The sequence below is a fragment of the Strigops habroptila genome, chromosome 7 (genome assembly GCF_004027225.2).
Source record: "Strigops habroptila isolate Jane chromosome 7, bStrHab1.2.pri, whole genome shotgun sequence".
In the NCBI taxonomy this organism is placed as follows: domain Eukaryota; kingdom Metazoa; phylum Chordata; class Aves; order Psittaciformes; family Psittacidae; genus Strigops; species Strigops habroptila.
Genome location: NC_044283.2, coordinates 1,311,307 through 1,326,044, shown reverse-complemented (window position 1 = coordinate 1,326,044; position 14,738 = coordinate 1,311,307). Strand labels below are relative to the sequence as shown.

Here is a 14,738-nt window from a genome sequence, read left to right as displayed (position 1 = left end):
CCGGTTCCAGCAGTGGTTGAGGCAGATTGTTTTTACAATCCTTAGATCATAAAATAAGCAGTTCCCTAATCTCCAAAGTCTTTTAACCGCTGCTTTATGAGAAATTAAAAGCACCATAAAAATTATATTTCAAATTGCATTCAACTCCCAGTTTTCAGTCAGACCACTCCTGGGGGCAGGCAAGAAGAAACCCAGATGTCTTGCCTGTTTGAGGAATCCTCCATCCCAACACATGAGTGTGCCAAAATGTGCTGATACAGGTCCTGGCACAGCTGTTCGCCACCTCCCTCTTGGCCATGTTGTCTGGCTCTAAGGACTTTCCACGTGGAAATCCAGTTATTTCATGTAAGATGCTGGGTTTTGTCCACCACGCCGAAGGAGTCCTCTCCCTTGAGGACAAGCTGTGGGCTTGGCACCCTGCAAATGGTTGCCCGATGCTCTTCCAACCTGCATCCCACCGGGAATTAGCATGCGCGACACTAGAGGTGAGCAAAGAGGTTTTGAGGACAAACTCCCCGATTTTAGGATATTGCACTGTGGGCTTGCTCATTTCCATCCTGCTACAATGCACCAACAAAACCTTGTATTTTGGAGGAGAAAAGGGGATGTTGCAGTGAACAGAGGGAAAGGTTTGAGCAGATCACATCAGGAGAGAAATGTCCACATCGCTGATGCTGATCTCTTGATGCACCTCCAATACCATGTTCAGTTTTGGGTCCCTTACTCCAAGATGGATATTGATTTGCTGGAGTGTGTCCAGAGAAAGGCAACAAAGGTGGTGAAGGGTCTGGAGCACAAGGCTGATGAGGATAATGCTTTGTTGTATATGTCAGGAACAAACACAGCTCCTTCCCTCATGTTTCCTCCTTAGGGCTGGCTTGGGGTCATGCATTGGTGCTGCATCCTGGAACATCACAACCTGGATTGGGGCTGAGCAGCAAGAAAACCAGCAGTTCTGGCAAAAGGGTGCTGAGCTTTGAGAGTGTGAGGGCATATTTAGCGTAGAGGTCCATGACTGAACGAAATCATGGATTTTGGCACCTTAGAAAGCTGCTGCCTATTGATTAAAGTGCCATTAGGGTCATAGACTGTCCCAGATGTAAGGTTGAGCAGAGTTTGCATGAGCTACCTGCGAGGATAGCTTGAAACACCTTTTCACCACGGACCATGCAGATCCTGATGCCTGTACAAGCACATAGTTCAGCTCATCCCTGGGAGCTTGCAGACCCTCTGATTGCTCTGTGCTTGTTGCTTGTGTGGCTGTGACCTGCCTGTCCCTTGGATGATGAGAGGAGCACGTTGCTTCCTTCCACCTCTTCAACTGTCTAAACTCGGCCCCCATTGAGGGCTGTTCCCCATTTCATTGGGAAACATAACTTTGTGTTTTCCTGCTGTTAAAATGGAGTGGGGCGATGTGTACTGACAGCAGAGCTGTCTTCCAGGCACTGCTGTACATGCTTTCTGAAATGGGAAGGGTAAATTATTGCTGCACTGAGTGACAGAGGGCATGGAAGTGGAAGCCTCTGGTCCATGGCTGTGCCGTGTTCCTATGCTTAGATTTATCCACCCTTATTTCTTCCTGAATTTGTTCCCCTGGGCATAGCATTGATTTATTTAGTGCTGCCTTCATTTCCCTCAGCTACCCTTTCACAGAGGTTGCAAAGTGCTTGCAGTGGCAAAGAAAGCAATGCCTGGTCACTTAGTGTGTATAAATATGCATGGAGAAGCGCATGACTCCCCATCCATGAGCTACCAAAACCATTCCCTTTTTGTTTGCATGCTGATGAGAAGTATTTGGGCAATGCTCTCTACTTATGTGGTCTTTGCAAGTCAGACTTGAGCAAATCCTGGAGTTTGTGTGATGTCAAAGACAAATGAGCTTCCCTCCAGCCTTTTTACTTTGTCCTTGAACTTAGACCTCCTGCTTGCTTCTGCTATCTCTAACCATCACCTGATCTTTTGCCCTATGTTCTCCCTTCATCTATCACCTTGTCTCCTTCAGCGTTTTAGCTTTAGTATTTCTCTCTCTGTTTTCCTTCTCTTCTGTCTCCTTTGTAAACCTGTTGCTCATCCCATGGTGTCATCTCAGCCTCTCCTGTCCTCTTGTCTCCAACTTCTGGTGTCTGCTACAATAGTTTGAATATCCTCCAACACCTTCCTATGTTCTCCTTTGTTACCAGATACCCATCCTTACAGTCCTTTGCAACTCTAAGAAAAGATACCTCTGTCCACACCTAATTCTGTTTAAGCACTTTTAAGAGTGCACAGTTCCTCAGCTCTGTGCCCGCCTTCCCTTTCCCACCCACCCTGGACACATACTGTAGATGTTTGTCAACCTTTGCAGCTCGAATGAGCTAATAGTGAGATGTGCACATTCCAGTTTTCTAGTATTTTAATAGCGCTGAGAACTTCATATCTACTAAGAGACACCCACTGTACATCTTGGGTTATGGTTTGGGAACCTGTATAGATGTGTAACTTCGTTCTGTAAACCTGTCCTGCAGATTTGCAGGGATCAAGTTTGTTGCTGCACATCTCATGCAATTTCTTAAGAGCTTCCTTTTCTTCTCCTTGAGATCATGTAGTGGTCCATCAGTGAGGAATTCCTCCCTGGGGCTGTGGATGCTCCTCAGCCCTGTCAGCAGACCATCACAGCCCCTGGGACCATTCATTTCAATGCAATAACAGGACTCCAGGCTCAACTTCGTTCCAGCGGAGGAAAAAGTGATGGAGAGGGGTAGAAATTTTTATTTAATCTGACCCAGTTCAGTGTATTTTGGGTAATTCCTCCCTTTCCCCACAGCTCTTTGGCATTCTCCAGATGGGAATGAGCTTTGATCATTTGGCCTGTAATGGGGAACAGCTTCAAAGCAGGGCTGCGTGGGAATGGTGTGGGTGACACATAAGCTCAATATGGAAGTTGGGATCTTCTCTCTATTCCTCTTGCTTCAATTTGTACCCATCATTTCTCAACTTTTTTCCCCTTCTGAACTTCTCCAGAGTCCACACAGAGATTTGTTCTTCAGCTTGAGTATCCTCTGGGTAGGGTGCAAGAGGTCTTGTTGCTTGGCTTTTCTAAGGTAGTCTTCCAAGGTTTTACCTAAGGAAGATGACTTTGAGACCTGTGTTCTCTCTATTGAGGAATACTAAAATGGTTGTTTCCCCAAATACAAAGTCTTGTTCATGGATGATGCAACCACAAGCAGATTATCCAGGTTCCCCTCAACAGGAGCTGCTGTAACCTCGATCCCACAGGTCTGCAGTCATGAACTCTGGTGGTTTCATGTCATTCAGAGAAAATCTTACTCTTAAAATGCTGGTTTTGAGGAATGAAGTCACCAGCTGTTTTCATTTTAACCTGACAATATCGGTAAGACTCGTCCTCGTGTGCATAACCATGTACAAAAGAGATTCTCCCATTCTGTATAATTAATTTACAGTGGATATCTCTTTTCTGGTGTGTGTTTGAACTCTTTCTTCTTTGTTCATTGTAAAGGGCTTAACGGTTCCTGTTCCTTGATTCTTTCATTGGTGAAAGGTTTTGGAAGAGAGGTTAGAGTCCCCTTGTGACCTGCCCTGGGTGGCCCAAGCCTGTAGACCTTGCAAAGACATTACTTTTTTGGCCTGAACACAAGTCTCTCAAACCTTTAGCCTGGCTAAATGCTTTGTACAAACAGGCGCATACTGATCTGCTCTATTCTCTTGTGATTTTCTGCTCAAGGGGCTGTACTATAGGTGGCTTGCTATGTTTGCTGCTTGCCTTGGTAGTGGAGACAGTACAATAAACGAATCCGACAGTACTGAGGCCAACACTGCGCTTGGTCGTTCCAAGAAAATTATGCTGAAATCTGGTTGAAGAGATTAAAACCAAGAAGAACTGGCTGTGTCTTTCCTCTAAAGCTCTGTTCTCTTCTTTGTTTCTTTTCTCTTCTGTAAGACTTTGTTCATTCTTCCTTCCAAAGAAGTTTGTGGCATTGGTATGTAAACTGTGACCTACGATTACAGAAGGTACGGCTATTTTTATAACAACCATGGGGTGAAGCATTGCATTCATTCCTCCTCGAGTTCCTTCCCCAGAAGTGCTGGAGCAGCTTTCTTCTGAGCTGTGTTCTTGATCTCATTTCTTCTACAATAGAAATAATATAATCTCATACATCATTTCACTTCTTGGATGTCAAGTGCACTGTTAATGCAGTAGAGACTCCAATCCATTCTTTTGATGAGAATTGCTGTTCAAGCAAATGTTGGTTCAAGGCACTACCGTTGTTGTAATGTGTGGTGTTAAAGGGCAGCATCACTCCATAACTCTCCCAGCCTTCCTCCCACATGGTTCCTCAGTAAGAGACAGCTAAAGGTGAGCTGCTAATGAGTAACCTTGTGTTGGGATGAAATCTGTCTTGGGTCACTCACAAGTAGATGACAGTGGTGATAAATTCACAAGCCTTGTGAAAACATTCAAAACCCGGTCACAGGCATTTTCTCCTGAGGATGTGAAATTCATGCTTTTGGGAAGACCTTAAATTCCACAACTCCATGTGTGCTTCTAAATAGATTCCTAGCAGCTGGGAAGCCCTTAATCCAAAATAGAAGTTTTCTTTCATTGCAGTCCATTCAGGGTTTCTGTTTTCCAGTGTTTCTCCGAATATAATCAGTAACATGATGTGACCCCATCCTTAGATGTTTCAGTTTGTTGGGTACCTCAACGCAGGGATACTGGTGGCACGGAGCTGCCCAGGGCAGTTTCATCTCTTGAGAGGATACTCAAATGCTATTTCTCACATCTAAATGTTTTTAGCTTCTCAGGCACGTGCTTTTCCAAAGCTGGGGGTGTTTTAGGATTGATGTGGCTTTTGGGATAATTTTTCCAGATGAGACAGGGGGGTGTAGAGCAAATGTGTAAAGATGATTTATCCCTTTGCAGATCAGAGTCAGAAAGCTCGTGTTAGTCCTCCCTTGCGCGTGTGCTGGCTCAGGCAAGCTGCAGTCAAATTTTATAGCAACCGTACATTAAGTGCCTTTACAGCTAGGATTAATTAAAGCAGGCTTTGAGGGTTAAATGTAAACTCACTTTGGACTGTTTGCAGGCTGAATATTGCAGCACAGGTCAGTGGAAGTGGCTGAAAGCTGAGTGGCTCCTACCTTTGTCCACTCCTGTCCTGTGCAGAGTGGCAAAGTCTGTAGGCACAATCATGGATGGTTTCTCCTGGGTTTTGGTTCATGCTTTTCCTATCCAAAATCTAAACGTGAACAGTCACGTACATACTTTCTCTTGCTTGTTTTTTATTACTTGTTTCTATTAGTAACATTGGCTAAAAGTAATGATTTTATAGCCCTATTTGCTATTGTCCTGCAGCAGTTGTCACTTGACTGATCACTGCGAAGGTGAGCGATGGTTTCAATCTTGGAGCTCTCTTGGCACCTGAAAATATTAAAAAGCAAAGCCATGGATGTCTGGAAACTGGCTGCTGTGCCCCTGGAGGTATTGGTGTCTGTATTGAAGGATGTTCTCCATCCCGAGATTTTAATGGAAGGTGGAACAAGAAATCTAATAAATAACCCTTCTTTGGTTTCCACAAATAAGGCAGTTGAGGAACAGGGCTGAATTCCTGTGTCTAATTAATTAGTCTGTTCTCGTTAGAGCCGTGGGGGCTGCTCATATGACTGGGCTGCTATAGGAGGTCTTTAAGAATAGGATTGCAGTGATGTGTTTTCCTTGTTTTGTGGCATCTGCTTGAAAATGAGATAACTTTTGGAAGGAGATGCATTGAAGGAGAAGACCATCTAGGATGATGTGACTCTGCTTAGCGTTTAAGGACAGGACGGTTCCTTCAGTACCTCTATGTAGTCATGGAGGCAGAAGGCAAAATCCACCTTCCTTATTGCTTAGTCCTCAGCTTTGAGATGGTTTGAGGGTTCCTGCATGGTAAAAACCAGAATAGTTGGGCAGTAATGGGCCATATATAACTTAAAAATCCATATGTTGGTGTATATTTTCCCTCTTTCCTTCTTTTCTGCCATCACACATGGTTGCATGTCAAGAAAACATTTTGTTTCAATGTGCACCATCTTCAGTGTCTGCAGGAACAACAAAACTCAGAAGGCAGAAGCTCCTTCTTGAGTCTTTCATGATGTTGAGTTGTGGCTTCACAAATTAGGTCCCCTCGGTGATGAGAAGTTGCATGGAGAGCAGAGATAAAGCCACTATTTCTGTAACTAAAGAGGGTGAAAATGAGGCGAAGTTGGGCAAAACCAACCTCAGGAGCATCTTCAAAAGATACACTGGAATATGTACAGTCATTGGCTTCGTGAGTGCTAACAAGTAAAAGCTGTTAAATGGCATGAAAAACAGAGGTCCTCTAGTGTGGATTCATGCAAGATCCATTATTTAATTTAAAGTTCTTTCTTGTGAGGGTGGTGAGGCACTGGAACAGGCTGCACATTGAAGTTGTGGCTGCCCCATCCCTGGCAGTGTTCAAGGCCAGGATGGACACAGGGGCTTGGAGCAACCTGCTCTAGTGGAAGGTGTCCCTGCCCATGTCAGAGGGTTGGAACTGGATGAGCTTTAAGGTCCCTTCAACCCAAACCATTCTGTCATTCTAAGTCCTCCTTAGTGGTTTTAGGCTTGGTTTAAATAATGGCTTAGAAGAGAAACAAACGTCTTAAGTATGACATTTTGGCCAGATTACACTGGAAGGAGGGAAATGTGGCCTTGGAAATATTCTCTTGGCTTTGGAAACCAATGGTATTCAGTTGTCAGATGTCTTCATCCAACAGAAATAAATACGCCACAGAATGGCCGTGATTCTTCCCATTTGGGGTGACCATGCTCCGGCAAGAAGCACACCCCAGCAGATAATGCAAAGATCTGCTGCCGAGTAATTAATGACAGGACTGGGCATATTTTTTTGATGAATGCTTATGGGGCCTGGTGACAGGCGTGAAATTAGAAAATTCCTTCAGTGCCCTAAAATATAAATAGCTTTCGGAACTGAAAAGAGTTTCACAGCTGAAGATTTTATTGTGTGGAGAGGAAAAACTTTTCCACCCCCATCCCCCCCTTTCTTCTGGGCGAGTTGTTTGTCCGTTCACAAAACAAATACTCTGAAGCCCAGTACAGCTCATGGGAATAAATTTCAGGTCGAATTAGTACAGTTTCCTTGCTGTCAGGACGGTGGAATTAATGGTGTTTTGATGACACGAATTTTGAAGGGCGAACAAAGACGCTGAAGGGAGGGAGACATGACTCCTTAGAAGCGCCGTCCTCCTCTCCCCCAGCCTCTCTTGTCTTCCCTGTCATCCGTCTGCCAATCTCCCTGTCCATGGTTAGTTAAAGGCGCTTTTTATCCTCTTTTCTTTCCCACAGAGTTTGCCAGATCCGGCCCAGTGCCTGGGTTCCAAGGGGACACGCTGCAGTTGGCCTTCATCGACTTGAGACAAGTAAGTCTTTGTGTTTTTGTTTTTTGTTTTTCTTTTAAGATGTGTGACTGAAGACCATCAGGTCTTAAGGAAAAGGAGAGGAGGGGAAACGGCGTCAGTGATTTACGCCAGAGACCTATATTTCCCCCCTCCTCCTCCTCCCTGCGCTCGAAGCCACCTCCTTATTGAGCACTCCTGGAGATGATGGAGGTGAAAAGGGCTGGTGGTACGGGGGTGAGAAAGACTGACCCTGGCCGATGGGATCCATTGTGCTCCTGTTGGCTTCTGCCGACGCAGCTAAAAGATAACTGGGCGACTCTCGCGGCTGACGCCAAGCAGGTGGTGCTGACAGAGAGAGCAGTGATGCAGAGACCGCCCGCCTTGAGGACTTTTGTTCACAGATAATGCCCACAGAGGCGTTCTGCGAGGGCGAAGGAATTTGCATTTGGGCTTGTGTGGGGAGGCTATGCCTGTGTGTGCATCCGTTGGTGTCCGTCTTTGGCTCGGCAACATCCCCCCCTTCCCCGGTCCCCTCTTCCGCAGATGGTCTCCAGCCATGAATGACAAAGTGGTTGTTGGGGAAGATGATTGGGGAAGGCTTCACCCATCGGTGCCCACCTCTTGAGGGGGCCCCGTTAGAGCCAAGTTGACCATAGCAGGTACTGAGGCATTTGTGGGGCTTGGCAAGCCAATTTAGGGAAAAGGGCCATTCTAGCAAGTCATTTGTTTGGGGTAGAAATGGGCATTATTGATACACTAGGCTGGGGGGGGGAAAAGTGAGGTGGTCCTGTCATCTCTTGGCACTGAAGATGGATGGGTTGGATAGAAAGTCTGAATGAAGTAAGACTCAATGACTGATGCTTCTCTCCTATTAAAACAATCTTTTTTTGTCTGTTAAACCCCCCTGGCTTTGTCCCTCCTGCCATCATGATGCAGTGCCTCTTGTTTTCAGGGTTGACGTAGTTTGCATTCTGAAAACTTTCGGGTGCCGAGGGTATTTCTTCCATCTGCATAATCTCTTGTATCGATGATCTCCTTACCACTGGGACTCTGATTCATGCTGGAGCAGCTTTTAACCCGTAAGGGTTTGAGAACTTCTCTGAATCCAATTGATGTGCAGGGAGCAATCTGTCATCCCATGACACTTCTGCAGAGCAGCAATAAGTTTAATAGCATCGAGATGCCGTGTGTTTGCTTTTAGGACTTGGACCTGCCAGTAACTGCCAAATTTGTTTGCAAAATGGTCAAAATAGCTACATTGGAAAGGTGTGTGTTACCACTGCTCTGCGTTGACACTTTTATCTTCATTAGCTTCTTGGCACTTTATTGACTGCAGTACGCAACGCGCTTGCAACCTTCTGGGTATAAGGAAATGTGGAGGCTTTGGTCCTTTTCCAAGCACAAAGACATGAATGCAGGGATTTTGAAGAGGAAAACTGTGGCTGTTTGAAGAATGAAATGCCTTTAAAATGCTCGGTGACGTTCAGCTGCTCTGAGCCAGTGCATTAGCAGTGAAATGTTTGTATGGTTCATAAGTGCAAAACGCAGCCAAATGAATTCAGCTCGGGTGAGGAGAAAGCTGAACGGTAGCTCTCTGCAGTTCTTCCTCCTCTGTCAAGTGGTCTTCTTTGTCCATGGCATTTTCTTCTTTGTTTTGGAAGGTAGTCCCAACTTTTTTCCTGGCATTTAAAAATAATATTGCATGGAGAAAGGAGAGATGCTCTGGCCTGTTGAGTTTCAGGTGAGGACAGACAGTGCTAGATCTTGTGGATAACAGGGATGCTTGCTGATGCCAAGTATTGTACAGATAATTGACAACACCTCATTGCTTCATGTAGAGAAGAACCCACCTATCACTGGCTTATTGAGCTTAGCAATAATGTGCAAAGATGAGATAGTTCCCAACTCCTTTGATCCTGTTGATGAACTAATCCCATGACATGTAACGTGTCACTGAACTCCATCTATGTGAAGCTTCATTGGCAGCTCCAATGCTTCCATCACCGTGGTGCTTCTTGTTGGATGGCAGCTCCAGCTGCAAGGCCTGGGAGCAGGGGATGGCTGGAAGGGTGGATGGATGAAGGTCTTTAATTTAGTTCTTCAACTTGTTTTTAATTTGTCCTTTTTGGACATTGCGTTCTTTCTCTTTCAAGCTGCTAAATGTTAACACAATATTGACTTAAAGCTGAGAGTGGGGAAAAAGATGCCACCTTAAAGTGTTTGTGTTTCTGGCTGTTTTCTTTCTCCTTGGGAATGTCAGCATAGATCATGAAGGGGTGTTTCCAACCTGAAATCCAGACATTCTCAAAATGTTAAAAGTAATTTCAGGTTTATATTTCAGGTAGGTTTATGCTTACCTTGGAGCTGCTCTGTCATTTAGTGTGGCTTAGCACAGCTTGGTTATGTAGGGAAGAAAAATGACTGGGCAAGAAAAGCTCCAAGTAAGTAAGGAGATGAAAGAGATTTTCCCCTCCCTTCCCAGTGTATTTCAGTACAAGCTGTTACAGAACAATTGCAGATGAGAGACAATTTTCAAAGTGTTGTGGGATGATTAAGTTTAAGAGCATGACCAAAATTAATTCTTAGTACAATAAAATATGAAATGGTAGAAAACTGTAGTGATTGGTTTGTGCCTTGGATACAGATCCTTGTAGTGGAGAATAAGCCCTATAAAAATGTTGTTGTCAGGAGTACGAGTTCCTCCTTGATCAGTGCAGCAGATTCAAATGTAAAATCCCTCTGTACATTGAAAGCCCGATTTTCACCTTGCGCTCAGGGAAATTGGAGCAGTTCCATCACTGTGTGGTAAAGAGGAAAAGAGTCACAGAATCATAGAATCCCAGGCTGGTTTGGGTTGGAAGGGAGCTTAAAGCTCATCCAGCTCCAACCCCCTGCCATGGGCAGGGACACCTTCCACTAGAGCAGGTTGCTCCAAGCCCCTGTGTCCAACCTGGCCTTGAACACTGCCAGGGATGGGGCAGCCACAGCTTCTCTGGGCACCCTGTGCCAGCGCCTCAGCACCCTCACAGGGAAGAACTTCTTCCTAATGATTTAGATTAATCTCCCTTCTTTCAGATTATAGCCATTCCCCCTTGTCCTGTCACTACATGCTCATGAGTCAAGCCCAGAGAATCAAAATTACTATTCTGAGCAGACAGTAATTTAAAAAGTGACTTTTCTTCCCATCCTGGGACAATTCTAAATCCATAAATACCTTTAATGAAGTGATAAAGTCAACCAAGTTGCATCTCAAATCCTTCTGTAAGAGCCCTTTTATAACAACGGTCTGAAAGCAATGCTCAAATATTTAAGGCTTTACAAGGAAGCAACGGTTATTTTTTCCCCTTAAGGTTTAAACTTTTCTGTTACACACACTGTGCTGTATGTTAAAAATCTGAAATACATTTAGTTCCATAAATAACCTTGCTGAAATATGAAAGGTGCCTAAATAATACAGACTTCTGCATCTTTCTTTCTGAAGTGACTTAGGCACTTCTGTCCAAATGCTGTTGAATGTCCAAATACCACTAAAGATCTCCAGGAGATTTCAAATCAACCCCGAGGTTTCACATGCAATAAGTTCCCTGTTTTCTCTTCAGCTTCTGGCCAGCTGGAAATGTTTTAGCTTTTCATTTTCATGGGTTTATTATACGAAAGTGAGTTGAAGAGGAAGGTTTTATGTTTGTCTGTGAAGTCACTGCGCTCCACAGCCATGCTGATCTCTCCTCGAAGCCAGATCGACGCTCATGGCTGCCCGCCAAGGAAAACCTGTCTCCAGCACTCGAAGAATTTCACTCTGGGCTCTAGTGAGGGAATGTACTAGATGGATTCGAGCTCCTCATTCTAGACCTCTCTGTCTATAAATCCTGTGTGTTGAATTTCCCCTGCAAGTGCAAACTTCAGTGTCGAGGGAGATGTAGGGAAAGGCAGGCAGGTCTTGTTGGAGGCACATGGACATACAAGGGATGGGGACAGGGAGGTTCTGCTCTTCTGCCCCATCATTTTTCTGGTTTACTTTATGGATGTGACTTGACAGCAGTTATGAATTTGAGCATCAGCTCTTCAAACCCCATCGCTGAGGTTGACAGGAAAGTGCTATCATTAGTTGTGGAACAGCTCTTTTGCCTACTGCTCGTCCAATAGCAAACATTTTGTGTGTCTTTTTACTGTGTTCAAAACCCAGTTGTGGTTATTGTGGGTTTGTGTTGGATACTGGCCAGCTGAGTAATGAGAGGTCTCCCTCTGATGCATTAATTTTTCCCTAATACCTCTGATAGAGATGCTTAATAAAAGAGTGTTCCCCTGAAATCCCTGCCCTGTTCTTTCCTTCATATGGGAAGAATCCTATCTCTTCTGCATTGTTTGCATCATTACTGGAGGGTGGTTTTTATTCATTTAGAAGATGAAATACAAAGTTAGGCAGGAACTTTTAGCCATATGAAATGTGCAGTTGTTCTATCTTTGTGTCCATCTTAATTTCCCCCAATGACTTATGAACCTTCTGGCCATGTTTGGTTGGTGGGCTTCAAAGGTATATCAGATGATAAATAAGGTATTTGAATCTCCATCTGACTTGATTGTTGACTGCTTTAAAGACACTTGGAGGCTTGGACTTGTGCAAGGTGAGAGATGTCGCCCTGTCTCCTGCTGTGCTACCATGTGGTCCAGGACTTCCATACCCAGCCCTGGGCATGGTGGCCAAAGGGAATCCTTGCAAAATTGGGCTGAAGTGCCAGGGCCTCATGGGTCCGTGCCTTGACGTGACACTGCAAGGCTCTGGCTACCCCTCTACTCTGTTACCTGGGGCAGTTTGATGGTAGGAAGGTGGAGACAGTCCCTCCAAGAGCTCAGAGGCAGCATCCAGGTTTGTTCCCATGAGGCAGGAAACTCTGGGTTGTTTTTTTAACTTGTGTTTACATTTGCAGTTAAATGTGGTTTCACTGACCTGCAAAGTGTCTAATGAGATAGTGTGAAAACAAGACTGTTGGAGCCAGTCTTGAGCCTGCTGAGAGAGGGAATGCCAAGGCCATGAGTGTGCAGTGGCGTGGAGAGAGGCTCGTTAAATGTGAAACTGGTTTGGCTTATTTTTCCCTGCTTGTTTTGCTGGTAGATGCAAGAGAAGTTGAAAATCATATTAGAGGGACAGTCACTTAAGCTAACCATCTCAGCGAGATGTCTCCTCTTCACATGTACTTGCTTGTGTCTTTGAAGCACAGATTTCTGTTGTGAGAGAAGTCGCAGACAGAGTAGGTGCCGTGTCAAACATTGTATGCAGTAAGGCAGAGATGAAGAGGTGACTCATGGTTTTCAGCTCATCTACTTCCTTGCCAGTTGCTATATTCCATCTCCAGTGTGTCTGTAGATTGCCATCCTCTGGCCCTACTACCTTGCCCATTTTTGTCCTCACTGCTCAGCTGGTTCTGCAAAGTGCCCATTACTCCGCTTTGGCCAAAGGCTGCAGTGTAGGGGATCTATACACTAGTATTTTTGAGAAGCGCTCTTGTATGTTTTCTTTCTGGTCATCTTTAGAATAACAGAATCATAGAATCAACGAGGTTGGAAAAGACCTTTAAGATCATCAAGTCCAACCGTTCTCCAGCACTGCCAAGGCCACCACTAACCCATGTCACGAAGGGCCTTGTCTACATGGTATGCGAACACTTGCAGGGACGGTGACTCCAGCACTGCCCTGGGCAGCCTGTTCCAATGCCTGAGCACTCTTTGGGGAAGAAATTGTTCCTAATCTCCAGTCTAAACCTGCCCTGGCACAGCTTGAGGCTGTTTCCTCTTGTCCTATCTCTTGTTACCTGGGAGAAGAGACCAGCCCTCTCCTGGCTCCATACTCCTTTCAGGTAGTGTCTAATTCCCTTTGCAAGGGGACTTTTACCATTACATTTTACATCTCAACTTACATCCTCTCCTCTCCTTCTAACTGCATCCCTTTACTCCTGCGTTTACCCTGGTCTCTGTCCTTGCTTAATAGGGCTTGCTTTAATTATTTAACCATTGCTACGTGGCCTCTGCCACATTCTCCTCTCCAGCTCAGTGATCTGAAGCCCTTTGCTGGCTCTCAGGAGCAGTCCTGCCTGCCCTGCCTGCAGCTGCCTCCCAAGTGGTGTCAAGTGAAATGTTGAATTCTATTAATCTTTCATTGCCACTGCCATCTTCTTGTGCACTAAGGAAACAAGAGGTGTGAAGACACATGTTCCAGTTGCAGCCTTAATTCTTAATTTCCCAGCAATGATGGGTTTGAGCTAGTTTTATCATTATCCTTAAATACAGGGGTTTGCTGTGAAGATTGTATCTCCAGGCTGTTAATTACTTTTTGTTGCTCCTCTCCAAGTTCCTTCCACTGATCAGTATCTTTTGGATAATGCATCCACCATTATTAATCATGTTCATTATGGTAGTGCCTACAGGCCAACTAATAACTGCCCGTTTTACTGGGTCTTGTGCAAACCTGAAGAGTCTAAACAGATGATGGAGACCAGAAAAGGCAGGCCAAATTACACATTACTGCCAATTAAATGGTATTTTGTTTCCTAACACCCATGAATGTGATAGATGCTTTTTTAGTCATCCAGAAGCCACAGCCACATCAGCTTCCCAGAAGTGGAGATATTATCACCTTCAGCCTCTGTCACACCTCTCAACTTTCATAGACCCAAATGATGCTTGTTTTTCTAAACTCCAGATTGCCTGGGGAAACCAATTTCAAAGTCTGGTGTTAATTTATGGTGGACCTCAGTGGTGTCGGGGCCACTCCAGCATCATGCTGAGCTTCCTCTCAAAAGTTATCTGCATGGGGTAATACAAAAATGTTGTCAACAAAGACTTGTCCATTAGTTTTCCCTCTCAAGAAATGCCTGGATTTGTTTTCTGAGGCCATGTTTGGAATGATACTACCTTTGAAAATGTTTGCTGTAATGACTTGGTGGAAAGTAACAGTTTGTGTCTCATTACAGATTTTTTAGGACCCATTTAAAACCTTATGAATTTCGTTGAACTGTTTGAGTTGTAGAATCATAGAATCCCAGGCTGGTTTGGGTTGGAAGGGACCTTAAAGCTCATCCAGGTCCAACACCTTCCACTAGAGCAGGTTGCTCCAAGCCCCTGTGTCCAACCTGGCCTTGAACACTGCCAGGGATGGGGCAGCCACAGCTTCTCTGGGCACCCTGTGCCAGCGCCTCAGCACCCTCTCAGGGAAGAACTTCTGCCTCAGAGCTCATCTCAATCTCCCCTCTGGCAGGTTAAAGCCATTGCCCTTGGCCTGTCCCTACAGGCCCTTGTCCAAAGCCCCTCTCCAGGTTTCCTGGAGCCCC

The 14,738-nt window shown here is 45.0% G+C and overlaps 1 protein-coding gene across 2 annotated transcripts in view; it reads left to right on the top strand.

Moving 5' to 3' along the window:
- EXOC6B (exocyst complex component 6B) overlaps window positions 1-14,738 on the top strand; it is a 304,945-nt gene that overhangs the window by 220,265 nt on the left and 69,942 nt on the right. For both annotated transcript variants that reach the window (XM_030491411.2, XM_030491410.2), the window contains one exon: window positions 7,364-7,437. In XM_030491411.2, coding sequence (XP_030347271.1) covers window positions 7,364-7,437 — 74 coding nt within the window. The remainder of the gene's footprint in view (window positions 1-7,363; window positions 7,438-14,738) is intronic.